The sequence below is a fragment of the Eriocheir sinensis genome, chromosome 37 (genome assembly GCF_024679095.1).
Source record: "Eriocheir sinensis breed Jianghai 21 chromosome 37, ASM2467909v1, whole genome shotgun sequence".
NCBI lineage: Eukaryota > Metazoa > Arthropoda > Malacostraca > Decapoda > Varunidae > Eriocheir > Eriocheir sinensis.
In genome coordinates, this window is record NC_066545.1 from 11,424,071 (window position 1) to 11,437,916 (window position 13,846).

General features: G+C 43.6%; 1 protein-coding gene across 3 annotated transcripts in view; it reads left to right on the top strand.

Moving 5' to 3' along the window:
* The window catches only part of LOC127008229 (ammonium transporter Rh type B-like), a 23,627-nt gene extending 9,781 nt beyond the window's left edge, over positions 1 to 13,846 (top strand). For 2 of the 3 annotated variants that reach the window (XM_050879963.1, XM_050879964.1), the window contains exons 2-10: positions 512 to 630; positions 3,819 to 4,002; positions 4,363 to 4,513; positions 5,258 to 5,399; positions 7,805 to 7,968; positions 9,233 to 9,370; positions 10,011 to 10,144; positions 11,277 to 11,458; positions 12,061 to 13,846. In XM_050879963.1, the coding sequence (XP_050735920.1) occupies positions 512 to 630; positions 3,819 to 4,002; positions 4,363 to 4,513; positions 5,258 to 5,399; positions 7,805 to 7,968; positions 9,233 to 9,370; positions 10,011 to 10,144; positions 11,277 to 11,458; positions 12,061 to 12,176 (1,330 nt within the window). In that variant the 3' untranslated portion in view covers positions 12,177 to 13,846. The remainder of the gene's footprint in view (positions 1 to 511; positions 631 to 3,818; positions 4,003 to 4,362; positions 4,514 to 5,257; positions 5,400 to 7,804; positions 7,969 to 9,232; positions 9,371 to 10,010; positions 10,145 to 11,276; positions 11,459 to 12,060) is intronic. The other variant, XR_007760918.1, reaches the window with a different exon arrangement.

Consider the following 13,846-nt stretch of genomic DNA (forward strand, 5'->3'; position numbering starts at 1 on the left):
GGGAAGGAGAAGAAAAGAAGTAAAAGATAGAAGTGAAAAATAGAAAAAGAAGAAGAATCGACCCATTTTATCATAGTTTGAGAGAGAGAGAGAGAGAGAGAGAGGAGTGGCGTTGGCGTAGCATTAGGCTTTTCACATTTTTCATTATTCGTATTATTCTTATTTTTTATTATTACTTATTGTTCTTCCTCTTATTCTACGTGTTAAGAAAAGTAGAAAGACGAAATAAAGTGACGAAAATTACGAAAATAGAAGAAAGAAAAAAAATATTTGTAGTAGGGTACCGAAGGAAGAAGGAGGAAGAGAGAGAGAGAGAGAGAAAATAGGTCCAATCAAATACCAAACAGTCGCCACTTTCATCTGCGAATTCTCTCTCTCTCTCTCTCTCTCTCTCTCTCCTTCTTATACTTCATTACATTCATCATCATCATCATTTTCATCACCATCTTCATTAATATTTTTCTTGTTTACCTGTAACCTCCCTCACCTGTCCTCCCTCCCGCCCCTTCAGGTACCACCCGGACGCAAATGCTCGCCACCATCCCCTCGTCAACGGCACCGAGCATGAGGAACATCTCGACCACGACTACAAGAGCGAGGACTCCGCGAACCACAACAAAATGTACCCAAGTGAGTCCGAGTGGCCCATAGTATCAAACAATCTCGGGGCTTACACACCCGCTTTCGCAGAGGTCTGTTTAGGTGTTTCCATGGGTAGTTTTATGACCCTAGGGATAGTTTGACAAGGCTTCTACACCATGAATGTAAAAAGCACTCTTGAGAACGCGGCTAATCTTCGCTGTGGCCTTTGCTAACGCTTACTGAGAGAGCCAAAATCGTCTGAGAATAAAAACCTTCATTGAATAAGGGTTTCGGAGGGACAGGTGTTTCCATGGGTAGTTTTATGACCCTAGGGATAGTTTGACAAGGCTTCTACACCATGAATGTAAAAAGCACTCTTGAGAACCCGGCTAATCTTCGCTTATTGAGAGAGCCGAAATCGTCTGAGAATAAAAACCTTCACTGAATAAGGGTTTCGGAGAGGTTTAGGTGTTTCCATGGGTAGTTTTATGACCCTAGGGATAGTTTGACAAGGCTTCTGCACCATGAATGTGAAAAAAAAGGCATGAAAATCCGACTAATCTCTTTTGTGACCTTTGGAAGTATCTGTTGTGGGCGCCGAAAGCGTGAAAGTATAACCCTCTTTCGGCACTTATCCCCTACCATTGTCTCTTTTTAGTTTCCTGGTGCTACTTCCACATGTATCCTTAGTTGTATAATCACACTGTACTGCCTGGGCGTTGGGATGGCATGTTCCTCCCTTCTCCTTAGTTGTTCACTTGCAACAATAAACTATAAATCAACCTCTTTCGGCGTCTCAGGCATCTCACACCAGCATCTTCCTCTGTCATTTCCTTTGTAGCAGTGTTAAGATTATTTTGACATAGCCTTCCTTCTGTACCGTAAACACGTCAAGTACTCCGAGCTATGTGCCTCCCTCTGTCTGGTATTCTCTTATCCATTCACGAGGAGAGAGAGAGAGAGAGAGTGAGAGAGAGACACCTTTCTTCTCGTTAAGTAATTATCTACTTTCCTCTCCTTATACATCTTCTCCCCTCCCCTCTCCTTTCATTTTTTTTTCATATCTTCTCTCCTCAACTTATTTCCTTTTAATCTCTTCTCTCCTCCTCTATACCCTAAGCTGACCTTTCCTCTGGCCTCTCGTTCTTTTTGCTCAGGGCAGCGTCTATAGAGGGTTTTTATTGTTGTTGTTTCTGTTTTTTACCCCCTTGAGCTGCCTCCCTTGCTGCAGAAAAAATATTGTTGACCTAAAGAATGCTAGGCTATCACGACCTTTGTTTGTCTATGCTAGGCTATCACGACCCTTTGCTAGGCTATCACGACTCTTGTTTATCTATGCTAGGCTATCACGACCCTTGTTTATCTATGCTAGGCTATCACGACCCTTTGCTAGGCTTCCACGATCTTTGTCTATGCTAGGCTATCACGACTCTTTGCTAGGCTATCACGACTCTTGTTTATCTATGCTAGGCTATCATGACCCTTGTTTATCTATGCTAGGCTATCACGACCCTTGTTTATCTATGCTAGGCTATCACGACCCTTTGCTAGGCTATCACGACCCTTGTTTATCTATGCTAGGCTATCACGACCCTTTGCTAGGCTATCACGACCCTTGTTTATATATGCTAGGCTATCACGACCCTTTGCTAGGCTATCACGACCCTTGTTTATCTATGCTAGGCTATCACGACCCTTGTTTATCTATGCTAGGCTATCACGACCCTTTGCTAGGCTATCACGACCCTTGTTTATCTATGCTAGGCTATCACGACCCTTTGCTAGGCTATCACGACCCTTGTTTATCTATGCTAGGCTATCACGACCCTTTGCTAGGCTATCACGACCCTTTGCTAGGCTATCACGACCCTTGTTTATCTATGCTAGGCTATCATGACCCTTTGCTAGGCTACCACGATCCTTGTTTGTCTATGCTAGGCTATCATGACCCTTGTTTATCTATGCTAGGCTATCACGACCCTTTGCTAGGCTACCACGATCCTTGTTTGTCTATGCTAGGCTATCATGACCCTTGTTTATCTATACTAGGCTACCACGACCCTTGTTTATCTATACTAGGCTACCACGACCGTTATGCTAGGCTACCACGACCGTTATGCTAGGCTACCACGACCTCTGTATATTTGCTGGGTCGCCTTCCGTAGCCTCCCTTGAAGAACCTCCTGCCGGTGTAAGCTAAGCCCGGATTCTTCAGGGACAGCCTAGTGGGTGATGACAAGCCTGAGGAGGTCTTGTAGTGCCTAGCAGGGGGTTAAGGGGTGAAAGAGGATGCTGGTGGGGGGGATGGGGGGCAAGGGGAGAGGTAGGGGAGGCAATCATTTATCTTACTGTAGAGGGAGAGGGAGGAAGGGGGAGAAGGGAAGGGGCGTAGAGGGAGGGAAGGAGTGATGGTTAAGTGAGGGAAGAGTGATTGGGTTTCTCTCTCTCTCTCTCTCTCTCTCTCTCTCTCTCTCTCTCTCTCTCTCTCTCTCTCTCTCTCTCTCTCTCTCTCATGCATATTCAATAGTAGATACAACATGCTAACCTAAATTTGCACGACACACACACACACACACACACACACACACAGAGAGAGAGAGAGAGAGAGAGAGAGAGAGAGAGAGCAGTTTTACGTTTTTTAGTCAAATATGAGAAGCCCTTGAGTTGTCACAGAAATACGTTGATTGTCGAGATTATCTTCACGTCTCTCTCTCTCTCTCTCTCTCTCTCTCTCTCTCTCTCTCTCTCTCTCTCTCCAGTGGGTTATTTTGTTATTACTTTTATTTTTTAAGCATTTTCCTATCTTTTTTTTTTCTTTTATGTATTTTATCCTTGGAAAGATTTCGTCTGTAAACTCTAATAATAATATTAAACTCCACTCAGTGTTCCAGGAGTCGATTTTGTTAGTTTTATTTTTTAAGTATTGTTAGTATTTTGTTTCATTTATGTGTCATTTTATGTTTGGAAAGCTTTGCAATAACAACCTCCCTTCAGTGTTTCCTCCATTGTTTCTTCCAGTGTCCAACAAAGTCCATGTATTAATCTTCATCATCTTAAGTTCATTCATATCATCACCTCTCTTCCTCTCTCACGCCCTTTCCCACTCCCCCTTCAGTGTTTCCTCCATTGTTTCTTCCAGTGTCCAACAAAGTCCATGTATTAATCTTCATCGTCTTAAGTTCATTCATATCATCACCTCTCTCTCCCTCTCACGCCCTTTCCCACTCCCCCTTCAGTGTTCCAGGATGTCCACGTCATGATCTTCATCGGCTTCGGCTTCCTGATGATGTTCCTGAAGCGCTACGGCCTCAGCGCGGTGGGCCTCAACTTCATGGTCGCCGCCCTCTGCCTGCAGTGGGCCATCCTCGTCAACGGGTTCTTCCATCTTCACGACGGCCTCATCCTGGTCGACCTAAACACGTGAGTTGATGGGAAGGAGTGGATGGGTCTGTGTCATGGTGGTCATTGCTCATTTATATCCCTATCCAGTCATTCCTATTCATTTGTTTGTCCCTATGCATGTGTTCCTGTCACTGTTCGTTTGTCTCTATCCCTCTTCAGTTGTTCCTATCCCCATTGAGTTGTTCCTATCCCTATTGAGTTGTTCCTATCCCTCTTCAGTTGTTCCTATTCCTATTAAGTTGTTCCTATCCCTAGTCACTTGTTCCTTTCCATGGTCAGTTGTTCCTATCCCTGTTCAGTTGTTCCTATCCCTATCCATTTGTTGTTGGTGGCTTTGATTCTTGTATTCACCACTCTGCTCTTCACTCCTCCTTGCAGGCTTCTCGGCGCTGACTTCACCTCCGCCGCCGTGCTCATCAGCTTCGGGGCCCTCATAGGCAAGACCACGCCCACGCAGCTGATCCTCCTGACGCTTCTGGAGGTGCCGATCTTCGCCGTCAACGAGGTCATCGGGAGGAGATACTTCGGGGTGAGGGAGTTACGGGGGAGAGAAGGGGAGAGGATGAGAAGAAGGGATAGGGTGATGGGAAGGGATAAGGAGAGAGGGGTATAGGGTGGAGGGATAGAGGAATGGGGATAGGAGAGGTGGGGAGGGGGATAAGGTGAGGGGGAGGGATAGAGTGAGGGGAAGGGATAAGGAGAGAGGGGCATAGGGTGGAGGGATAGAGGGAATGAGGGTAGGGGAGGTGGGGAGGGGGGTCTCTATCGATCTCTTCCTTTATTCATATGCAAAAGTTTCCTATGTTATTCCTCTTCTCTTTGCTGTATCATCATTCCTTTCCTCTTTATCTCTTTTCTCTTTGTTCTGTATATTTGTGTTTGTTTCTCTATTTTTGCAAAGGTTACTATTTTTCATTCCTCTTCACTTTCTTTCCTTCTCTTTTGTTTGTGATTCGATTTATGGTTTGTCTGCCTGTGTTCTGTCTATCTTCACTCCTGGTTTCATTCCTTCTCTCTACCTTCTCTTATTTATTTTCTTTCGTCTTTGTATGTTTGTCTTTTATCTGCCACGTCTCTCATTCATCTCCTTCCGTCTCCTTTTCTTTATTCCCTCCTACTCTAATTCCTTCTACTTTCTCATGTTCTCTTCGTTATCCTTTGGCCTACGTTTCTGTCTGTTTTTGTCATCTCATTCTCTCTCCTCTCATTCACATCTCTCACTTCATTTTTTTCATCGCCTTTCATCAACTCCTCTCTCTCTCCCCTTCGCCAGGCTGTCGACATAGGTGACTCCATGTTCGTGCACGCCTTCGGGGCCTACTTCGGGCTGGCCGCGAGCCTCATCATGTACCGCCGTGACGCCTCCACCGAGAAAGAAGGGTCCAGCCACCAGAGTGATATGTTCGCCATGATAGGTGAGGCGCCACGGTCACTCCCTTAGTCTACCCTTTAAGAGGACCGTTTTTTGTGTTAGTTTTGTTTAGGGGTTAAATCAAGGGTTAAATTGGGGGACTTGTGTATTTTTTTATTGTGCCCGTTATTGTTTGTTTTATTTGTTTTGTTTTTATGTGTGAGTTCTTTGTCTGTGTGTTTTGTTTACTTATTCAGTTTTTATTGTCGGTATTGTTTAGATTCTTGTATTTTTCCTTTTTTTTCGTTTCTTTTAGGTTTTTCATTCCTCCTCCTCTTCTTTCTTCTTCTTCTTCTTCTTCTTCTATTATTATCTTCATATTATCTTGTTATTATTCTCCCCCTCCTCCTCCTCCTCCTCCTTTCTTCATCTTTTCCTCATCCTCATCCTTCTTCTTCTTCTTCTTTTTCTTCTTTTTCTTCTTCTTCTTCTTCTTCTTCTTCTTCTTCTTCTGTTATTATTGCCATGACCAAGCGTAGCATTAGCATACCAGAAGTCAAGAGCAAGTTTTAGTTTACCTCCTTCAAGAGATGCAAGCACCTCTCCTTACCTCCTCGTCCTCCTCCTCCTCTTCTTCCTCCTCCTCCTCTTCTTCCTCGTCCTCCTCTTCACCACACTCCTTTTTACCTTTCTCCTCAACCTTCTCTTTTTTTTTTTTACCCTCCCTCTCCTCCTCCTCCTCCTCCTCCTTCCTCTAGATTCCATTCTCATAGTATCTGTCATTCGTCCTCCTTCCCTCTCTTCTTCCTCCTCCCTCCTCTTTCCTCCTCTCTGTTTTCTTCTCTCCATCTCCCCTTTCTCATAACTCTACTGATTTCTCTTCCGATTCCTCACTTTCTTCTCTACTTTCTCCTCCCCCTTTTCTCCTCATCTCTAATTCATCGCCACCCCACTTTCATCCTTATCCACATCCTCTACCTCCTCTTCTCTCTTTTCTCCTCCTTTCTCTTTTATACCCTTCTTTTATATTTTCTCCTCCTCCTCCTCCTCCTCTTTTTCTAACTCCTTACCACCCTCATTTTCTCCTCCTTTCTTTTTTTTCCTTTTTTTCTCCTCCTCCTCCTCTTTTTCTAACTCCTTATCACCCTCCTTTTCTTCTCCTTTCTTTCTTTTCTTTTTTTCTCCTCCTCCTCCTCCTCCTTCTCTAATTCTTTACCGCCTTCCTTTTCTCCTAAACATCATCCTTACTTCTTCCTTTCCCCAACATCTTCCTCTCTCTTTTCTCCTCCTCCTCCTCCTCCTCCTCTTCCTTTTCTCCTCCTCCTCCTCTTCTAATTCCTTACCCTCCTCCTTTTCTCCTATACATCATCCTCACATCTTTTTGTTCCTACATTTTCCTCTCTCTTTTCTCCTCCTCCTCCTCTCCCTTTCCTCCTCCTCCTCCTCCTCCTCTTCCTTCTCTTATTCATCACCATTCTCCTTTTCATGCTTCTCTACCTCCTCATCTCTCCTCCTCCTTCTCTTCCTCCTCCTCCTGCCACGAGAGAGAGTATTATCTTGTTGACTCAGATACAAGAGATCCTTTCCCTTGTTCTCTTCTCGCCTCCTTAACCTCCTCTTGAACACCTCTTAGATCCTTACACCTGCTGCTCCTTTTCTTCTTCCTCCTCCTCCTCCTTATCATCATCATCATCATCACCCTATCCACCCTGTTATCATCTCCTTCTCTCCGCAGTTCCGCTCCCTTCTGACCTTCTCTCTTTCCCTCTGAATCTTTATCGGTTTCTTTCTCTCTCTCCTTCTCTCTGTCTTCCTCACCCACTCAAGATTTTTCCTCCCCTTCGTTCCTCCATAAGCGAGTATAATCTTATCTCCCTCCAATAGACCTCGAGTTAGCGTATATACACAGTAATACACAAAGTTATAAAGAATCCGGCTTGTCTTCTAGTCTTGTTCCTCTGACCCTCCACCTTACTTTCGCCCCTTTCTGAACTGGCGTAATGTTTCATTATCGTCCTTCAAGAGCCCTTCGAGTTGACATAATTCATATACATAATATTTCCTTATCGTCCTTCAACAGGCCTTCGAGTTGACATAATTTATATACACATCAACTCACGACATTATGAAGAGCCCGGCTTGTGTTTCAGTCTTGTTCCTCTGACCCTCCACCTCCCTTTTGTTTCGTTTCTAAACTGGCGTAATATTTCCTTATCGTCCTTCAACGGCCCTTCGAGTTGACATAATTTATATATAATACATCAACTCACGACATTATGAAGAGCCCGGCTTTTGTTTGTCTCGCTTCTGTGACCCTCCACCTCCCTTTCGTCCTTTTATAAATTGGTGTAATATTTCCTTATCATCCTTTTACAGCCAATAATTTATATACACACCAATACACGACATGAAGAGCCCGGCTTGTGTTTGCCTCGTTCCTCTGACCCTCCACCTCCTCCCCTTCGTCAGGTACGGTCTTCCTGTGGGTGTACTGGCCCTCCTTCAACGGCGGTGCTGCCTCCGGGGACGCCCAACTCCGCTGCATCATCAACACCTACATCTCCCTCATCGCCTGCTGCTTCACCACCTTCGCGATCTCCTCGATCATCAACAGGGAAAAGAAATTCGACATGGTGAGTTTGGACAGGCTGAGGGAGGGAGGGGGAGGGGTCCGAGTGTGTGATGTGAAGTAAAAATATTAATAGTAAAATAAGTAAGCGCTCTCCTCGCTCGTCAACAGGGAAAAGAAATTCGACATTGTGAGTTTAGACAGGCTGAGAGGGGGGGGGGGGTCCGAGTGTGTGATATGAAGTAAAAATATCAGTAGTAAAATAAGTAAGCGCTCTCCTCGCTCGTCAACAAGGAAAAGAAATTCGACATGGTGAGGTTAGGCAGACTGAGGGAGGGGGGGGAGGGGTCCGAGTGTGTGATGTGAAGTAAAAATATTAATAGTAAAATAAGTAAGCGCTCTTCTCGCTCATCAACAGGGATAAGAAATTCGACATTGTGAGTTTAGACAGGCTGAGGGAGGGAGGGTTCTGAGTGTGTGATATGGAAGTAAACATTGTAATAGCAAAATAAGTAAGATAGTAAGAGTGTAAATAGTATAAATGAATAGCATATGGTTGTGTTTAGAGTGATCCAGGTGTCCTTTTTTCTGGTGAAACGAAGGCAAAGAAAGGATGCAAGGTGAAAATGGCCTGAAAATATCTGTTACTGAATGAGGAGGATGACTGGGTGTAGTTTGTTACTGGCGAAGGAGAGTTGGGGATATGCAGTTACGGGGGGGGAGAGTGGGGGTAACATATGTCCCCGGGCGCTGAACTTATGGGGCGCCAAAGTGAAGAATTATTTTTTAATGGGAGAGATCAACCAGATTTTTGTCTTAAATGAAAGGTGGGTTAGAGAGGCAGTGCATATGGGTGATAGGCGCCAGTACTGACTTTGTCCCCGGGCGCCAGCAATCCTCGCGAAGCCACAGGGGATATGTTTCACGAACGAAAGGAACGTGGTGGAAAAGTAGAGTCAGTCTTTATATAATAGGGGTGCTATCTTTGCAGTCACGTTTTCCCTTTCCCTGGGTCTATATACCTCATTTGGCTACTTAATGAAAAGAGCAAGACAAAAGAAAAGAAAACGATTATGCGCACCACTTGACCGCCCAAAACAGAGGAAGGAAGGATGGAAGGAAAGAAGAAACATACTAAGGAAAAAAAAGAAAGGAAGGAAGGAAAGGACACGGGGAGGGAAGGAAGGAAAGACGGAAGAAAGGAAAAATAGAGATTAAGGTTTTACGCACAACAAAAAAAAACAATAGCAGTAACAACAACAACAACAACAACTACTACTACTACTACTACTACTACTACTACTACTACTACCTCCCTTCTCCCGCAGGTCCACATCCAGAACAGCACTCTGGCGGGCGGCGTGGCCATCGGGACAGCAGCAGACCTCATGATCCACCCCTGGGGCGCCGTGCTGGTGGGCATCCTCGCCGCCACCCTCTCCGTCTGCGGCTACGTCTACATCACCGTGAGTACTGAGGAAGGAAGGGGAAGGAAGATAGGGAGGGGATTGGGGAGAAGATATATTAGGTGGGGAGAGGAAAGGGAGGTAGAGAGGGAAAGAGAACGAAAGGAGGAGTGAAGATAGATGTGGAAAGAGGAAGGGAAGTACAAAAAAGGGGAGATAGAGAGAAGAAAAATAGATTAGAGGAGTGTAGAGAAGATAGGGGTAGGAAGAGGAAGGGGAGGTATGAGAAAGGGGAGATAGAGAGAAGAAAAATAGATTAGAGGAGTGTAGAGAAGATAGGGGTAGGAAGAGGAAGGGGAGATAGAGAGAAAAAAATAGATTAGAGGAGCGTAGAGAAGATAGGGGTAGGAAGAGGAAGGGGAGATAGAGAGAAAAAAAATAGATTAGAGGAGCGTAGAGAAGATAGGGGTAGGAAGAGGAAGGCGAGGTATGAGAAAGGGGAGATAGAGAGAAAAAAAATAGATTAGAGGAGCGTAGAGAAGATAGGGGTTGGAAGAGGAAGGGGAGATGGAGAGAAGAAAAGAGTGAATGAAAGAGAAGGAAAGAGAGGGGAAAGATGACGAATGAATAACAATCCTTCATTATAGTTCACGCCTTCTTACTTCCCTCATTTTGACCCTCCTCTCCCCCCCCCCCACAGCCCATGATGGCGAGTCGACTCCGCATCCACGACACTTGCGGGGTCCACAACCTGCACGGCATGCCCGGGGTGTTTGCGGGCATCGTGGGGGCCATACTAGCTGCCGTGGCCTCCGAAGCGACGTATGGGGTCAGGTGAGTGAGGGACTCAGCGATGCCAAATTATCGTACTCTGAACATCGTATTTTCATCATTTTCAGGCCTAAAACTCTCGTACCTTTACAAGTAACGATCGAAAATTAAAGTTATTGCTGAAAATGTTAAATAGTGATGGTTTTCTTTCATTTTCGCAATAGTTATATGTCAGAAACTACGAAAAGGTAATGCGATGAGTACGATAATTTAACAACCCTGGTGAGGGTGAGGAAGGGAGGGAAGGAGTAGTAATAGTTTTTATAAGAGTTAGTTCACTTTTTTCGTTCACCTCTTGAGTTCCTTTTCACTTAATTTTATTTACTCATTTTCTATCCTCAATTAATCACTCTTATTTTTTTCCCCATTTATTTTGTCCTTCACTGTCTGAGTCATTTGTTTTCCTCTTTCTCTTTCTTTTTCCTTTCTTTCGTTCACCTCTTGAGTTCCTTTTCACTTACTTTTATTTACTCATTTTCTTTCCTCGATTCCTCACTCTTATTTTTTTCCATTTAAATTGTCCTTCACTGTCTGAGTCATTTGTTTTCCTCCTCCTCTTTCTTTTTCCTTTCTCTCTCATAATCCAAAATGTATGTAGTATTGTTTGCTTTTAAAATTGTTTCTTCACTGTTTATATTTTAAATCAAAGACGTATTCCTCTTCCTCTTCCTCTTCCTCTTTCTCTTCCTCCGTCTTTATGTATGGTTGTTCTGTGTCTTCCTTATCGTATGGTTCTTCCACTTGTATGTATGGTTGTTATTTTGTCTTCCTGTTCTTCTATGTGTAGTTCTACGTCTTCCTCTTCTATGTATGGTTCTTCTATATATCTCCCTCTTCGACGTATGTTTTTTTTTTATCTTTTTCTCCTCTGTGTATGGTTCCTCTCTGTCTTCCTCTCCTATGTGTGGTTATTGCAGCCTTCTCACATGACATCAATCCCTCTCTTCCTCTCCTCACAGCCTGTACGTGGTCTTCCCCTTCTATGTATGGTTCTTCTACTATATCTTCCTCTTCGACGTATGTTTTTTTCTCTCTCTTTCTCCTCTATGTATGGTTCCTCTCTGTCTTCCTCTCCAATATGTGGTTATTGCAGCCTTCTCACATGACATCAATCCCTCCCTTTCTCTCCTCACAGCCTGTACGTGGTCTTCCCCGAACGTGCTCCCCCCGAGGGCTCCGCGGCGCTGGCTGACCTGCAGAAGGTGTTGCCGGACCTGGCGGGCGGCTCGGGAATCTCAGGCACCTCCCAGGCCCTCTACCAGCTCCTCGCCCTCGTCGTCTCCATCGCCTTTGCCGTCGCTGGGGGCATTGTGGCAGGTGAGGGACCAAGACTCTTTAGAATAGAGTGGAAAGAGCTGAACTCTCATTATTATCCTCATTGTCATCATAAAAATAGATAGCTGAATGAAAAACACGAATGAAAGTTAAAGATAGTTAATAGTTAGAAGATAAAAATAGCTTGATAGACGAAAATAGTTAGATTGTACACCAAAAAAATATAATGGTGAGTTGATTGGTGAATAGATTGATCAGATATCCATAGATAGATACATACTCGTCTCTCTCTCTCTCTCTCTCTCTCTCTCTCTCTCATCACATAAAAAGTATATAAATATGTATCCTTAATTTCATCTAGATCGCATCCCTTATTAAAAAGTCCATCCAACCCCGTAAGGGATAACAAGGACATTAAACAAAAAGAAGAAAAAGAAGAGGAAGCAGAAGATAGCATCCTTTAAAATATATAGTATCCTTAGTTGTATAATCACACTCTGTACTGCCTGGGGATTGGGATGGCATGCTCCTCCCTTCTCCTTTGTTGTTTACTTGCAACCGTAAACTATCAATCAATCAATATATAAACACGTAGCTAGCAACACCTCACTGTAACGTCCATTTTTCTTCCCATTTTCCTCCAGGCTTCATTCTCCGCCTCTTCGGTAACCTCAAGACGGAGGAGCTGTATGAGGACGAGAAGTGGTGGGTGATGGAGGAGGAGGAGGGGGAGGAGGAGCACAGGCCAGCGACAGCATAACCAGAGGACCCACCCGTCGGAGGCCACCACGCTGAAGACTGATGATGATGATGATGATAGGAGGTGAAGCTGATGTTTGGTAGAGATGTAGACGATGTAGACTGAGGGATGAATGGTAGTGAAGATGATTTGGTAGATTCGTAGGTGATGTTTGGTAGAGATGTAGACGATGTAGACTGAGGGATGGATGGTAGTGAAGATGATTTGGTAGATTCGTAGGTGATGTTTGGTAGTTATGTAGATGATGTAGACTGAGGGATGGATGGTAGTGAAGATGATTTGGTAGATTCGTAGGTGATGTTTGGTAGTTATGTAGATGATGTAGACTGGGGGATGGACGGTAGTGAGGATGATTTAATACGTAGATTGATGTGAGTTGATTTTTGGTAGTTATGAAAATGATGATGTTTGTGATGATAGGAGGTTAAGAAGATGGTGTACTGTAGACGGTTGGATGTTGATGTAGACTCGATTGTAGGATGATGGTGATAGAAGATGATGATGAAGATGAGTGTTCAGAAATTATGTAGACTGGTGACTTGGTAAACAGTAATGGTGATGTGAGATGGTGATGTTTTGTAATGTAGATGTTGATGTTGGTAGGGTGTGGTGTGATGTATTGGCCAGTCTTCACCACAGATAAACATAAGTGGTGATTTACCAAGTATGGTGATGATATGGTACGGTGTGTGTGTGTGTGTGTGTGTGTGTGTGTGTGTGTGTGTGTGTTCTCTCAATAAGACATAAGTTAGCCAGACACCTCTTCACCCATGCAACACTTGAAGACGAGGACCAAACATTAAAAGAAGTACTAAAGGTATTGCGTGGGCCGTGTCTGGATTGAAAATGAGGTCTACAACACACACAGAAAAAATATATATATACGTACCTCTTTATAATAATTGATTTGGGACACGGAATACTTTTTTTCTTCCTTCCTCTCATATCATCTGTCTATACATCTCTAACCTTTTTTTCTCTTAGTCAGCAATACCAAAAACAAAGTCCGTGGCTGCAATAGTATGTTCATCTCAGGTCAGAAAATTATATGATAAATAAAGAGTAAAAAAAAAGAGAGAGAGAAATACAAAATAAATGCGTAGGAAAAGGTATGTCAGTATCCCAAGAAATGGTGTATACTTTTTTTTTTTTTTTTTTTTTTTTTATCTATACACTTATCCATGCATTGACCTCATCATCAAATAAGTACGTGTAGACTTAAGTAGACTTTTTGACTTTTTTTTACAGTAAAGGAAGCAGCTCTAGGGGGGAAAAAATAATGAGAAAAAAAAGTAAACTAATCTGCCCCATTAAATAAAAAGAGTTTAGAGGAGCGGCCAAAAGAGAGGTCAGTTTCGAATAAAATATAAGATAAATAAATAAATAGGGAAGAAAACATACATTCCAAAATCCCAGTCAACGGTATTTCAACATATACATATTTAAGACATGCTTCCACATCCTCCTATGGTAAACGACGTGCGAGCGGGGTCTATGATATGAGCTCTTGTTATCACCACGAAGTCTTGCAGTTAGTCAGTCCGTCGCAGAGTGTATGATAGGTTATTTTCCTAGCGTTAAGCCTTCATTTTGTACGTGTGTGTCATAACCAACCATTGTCTGCACTGTAAAGACGAGCAAACACAGACATTATATGTGTACCTAACTGA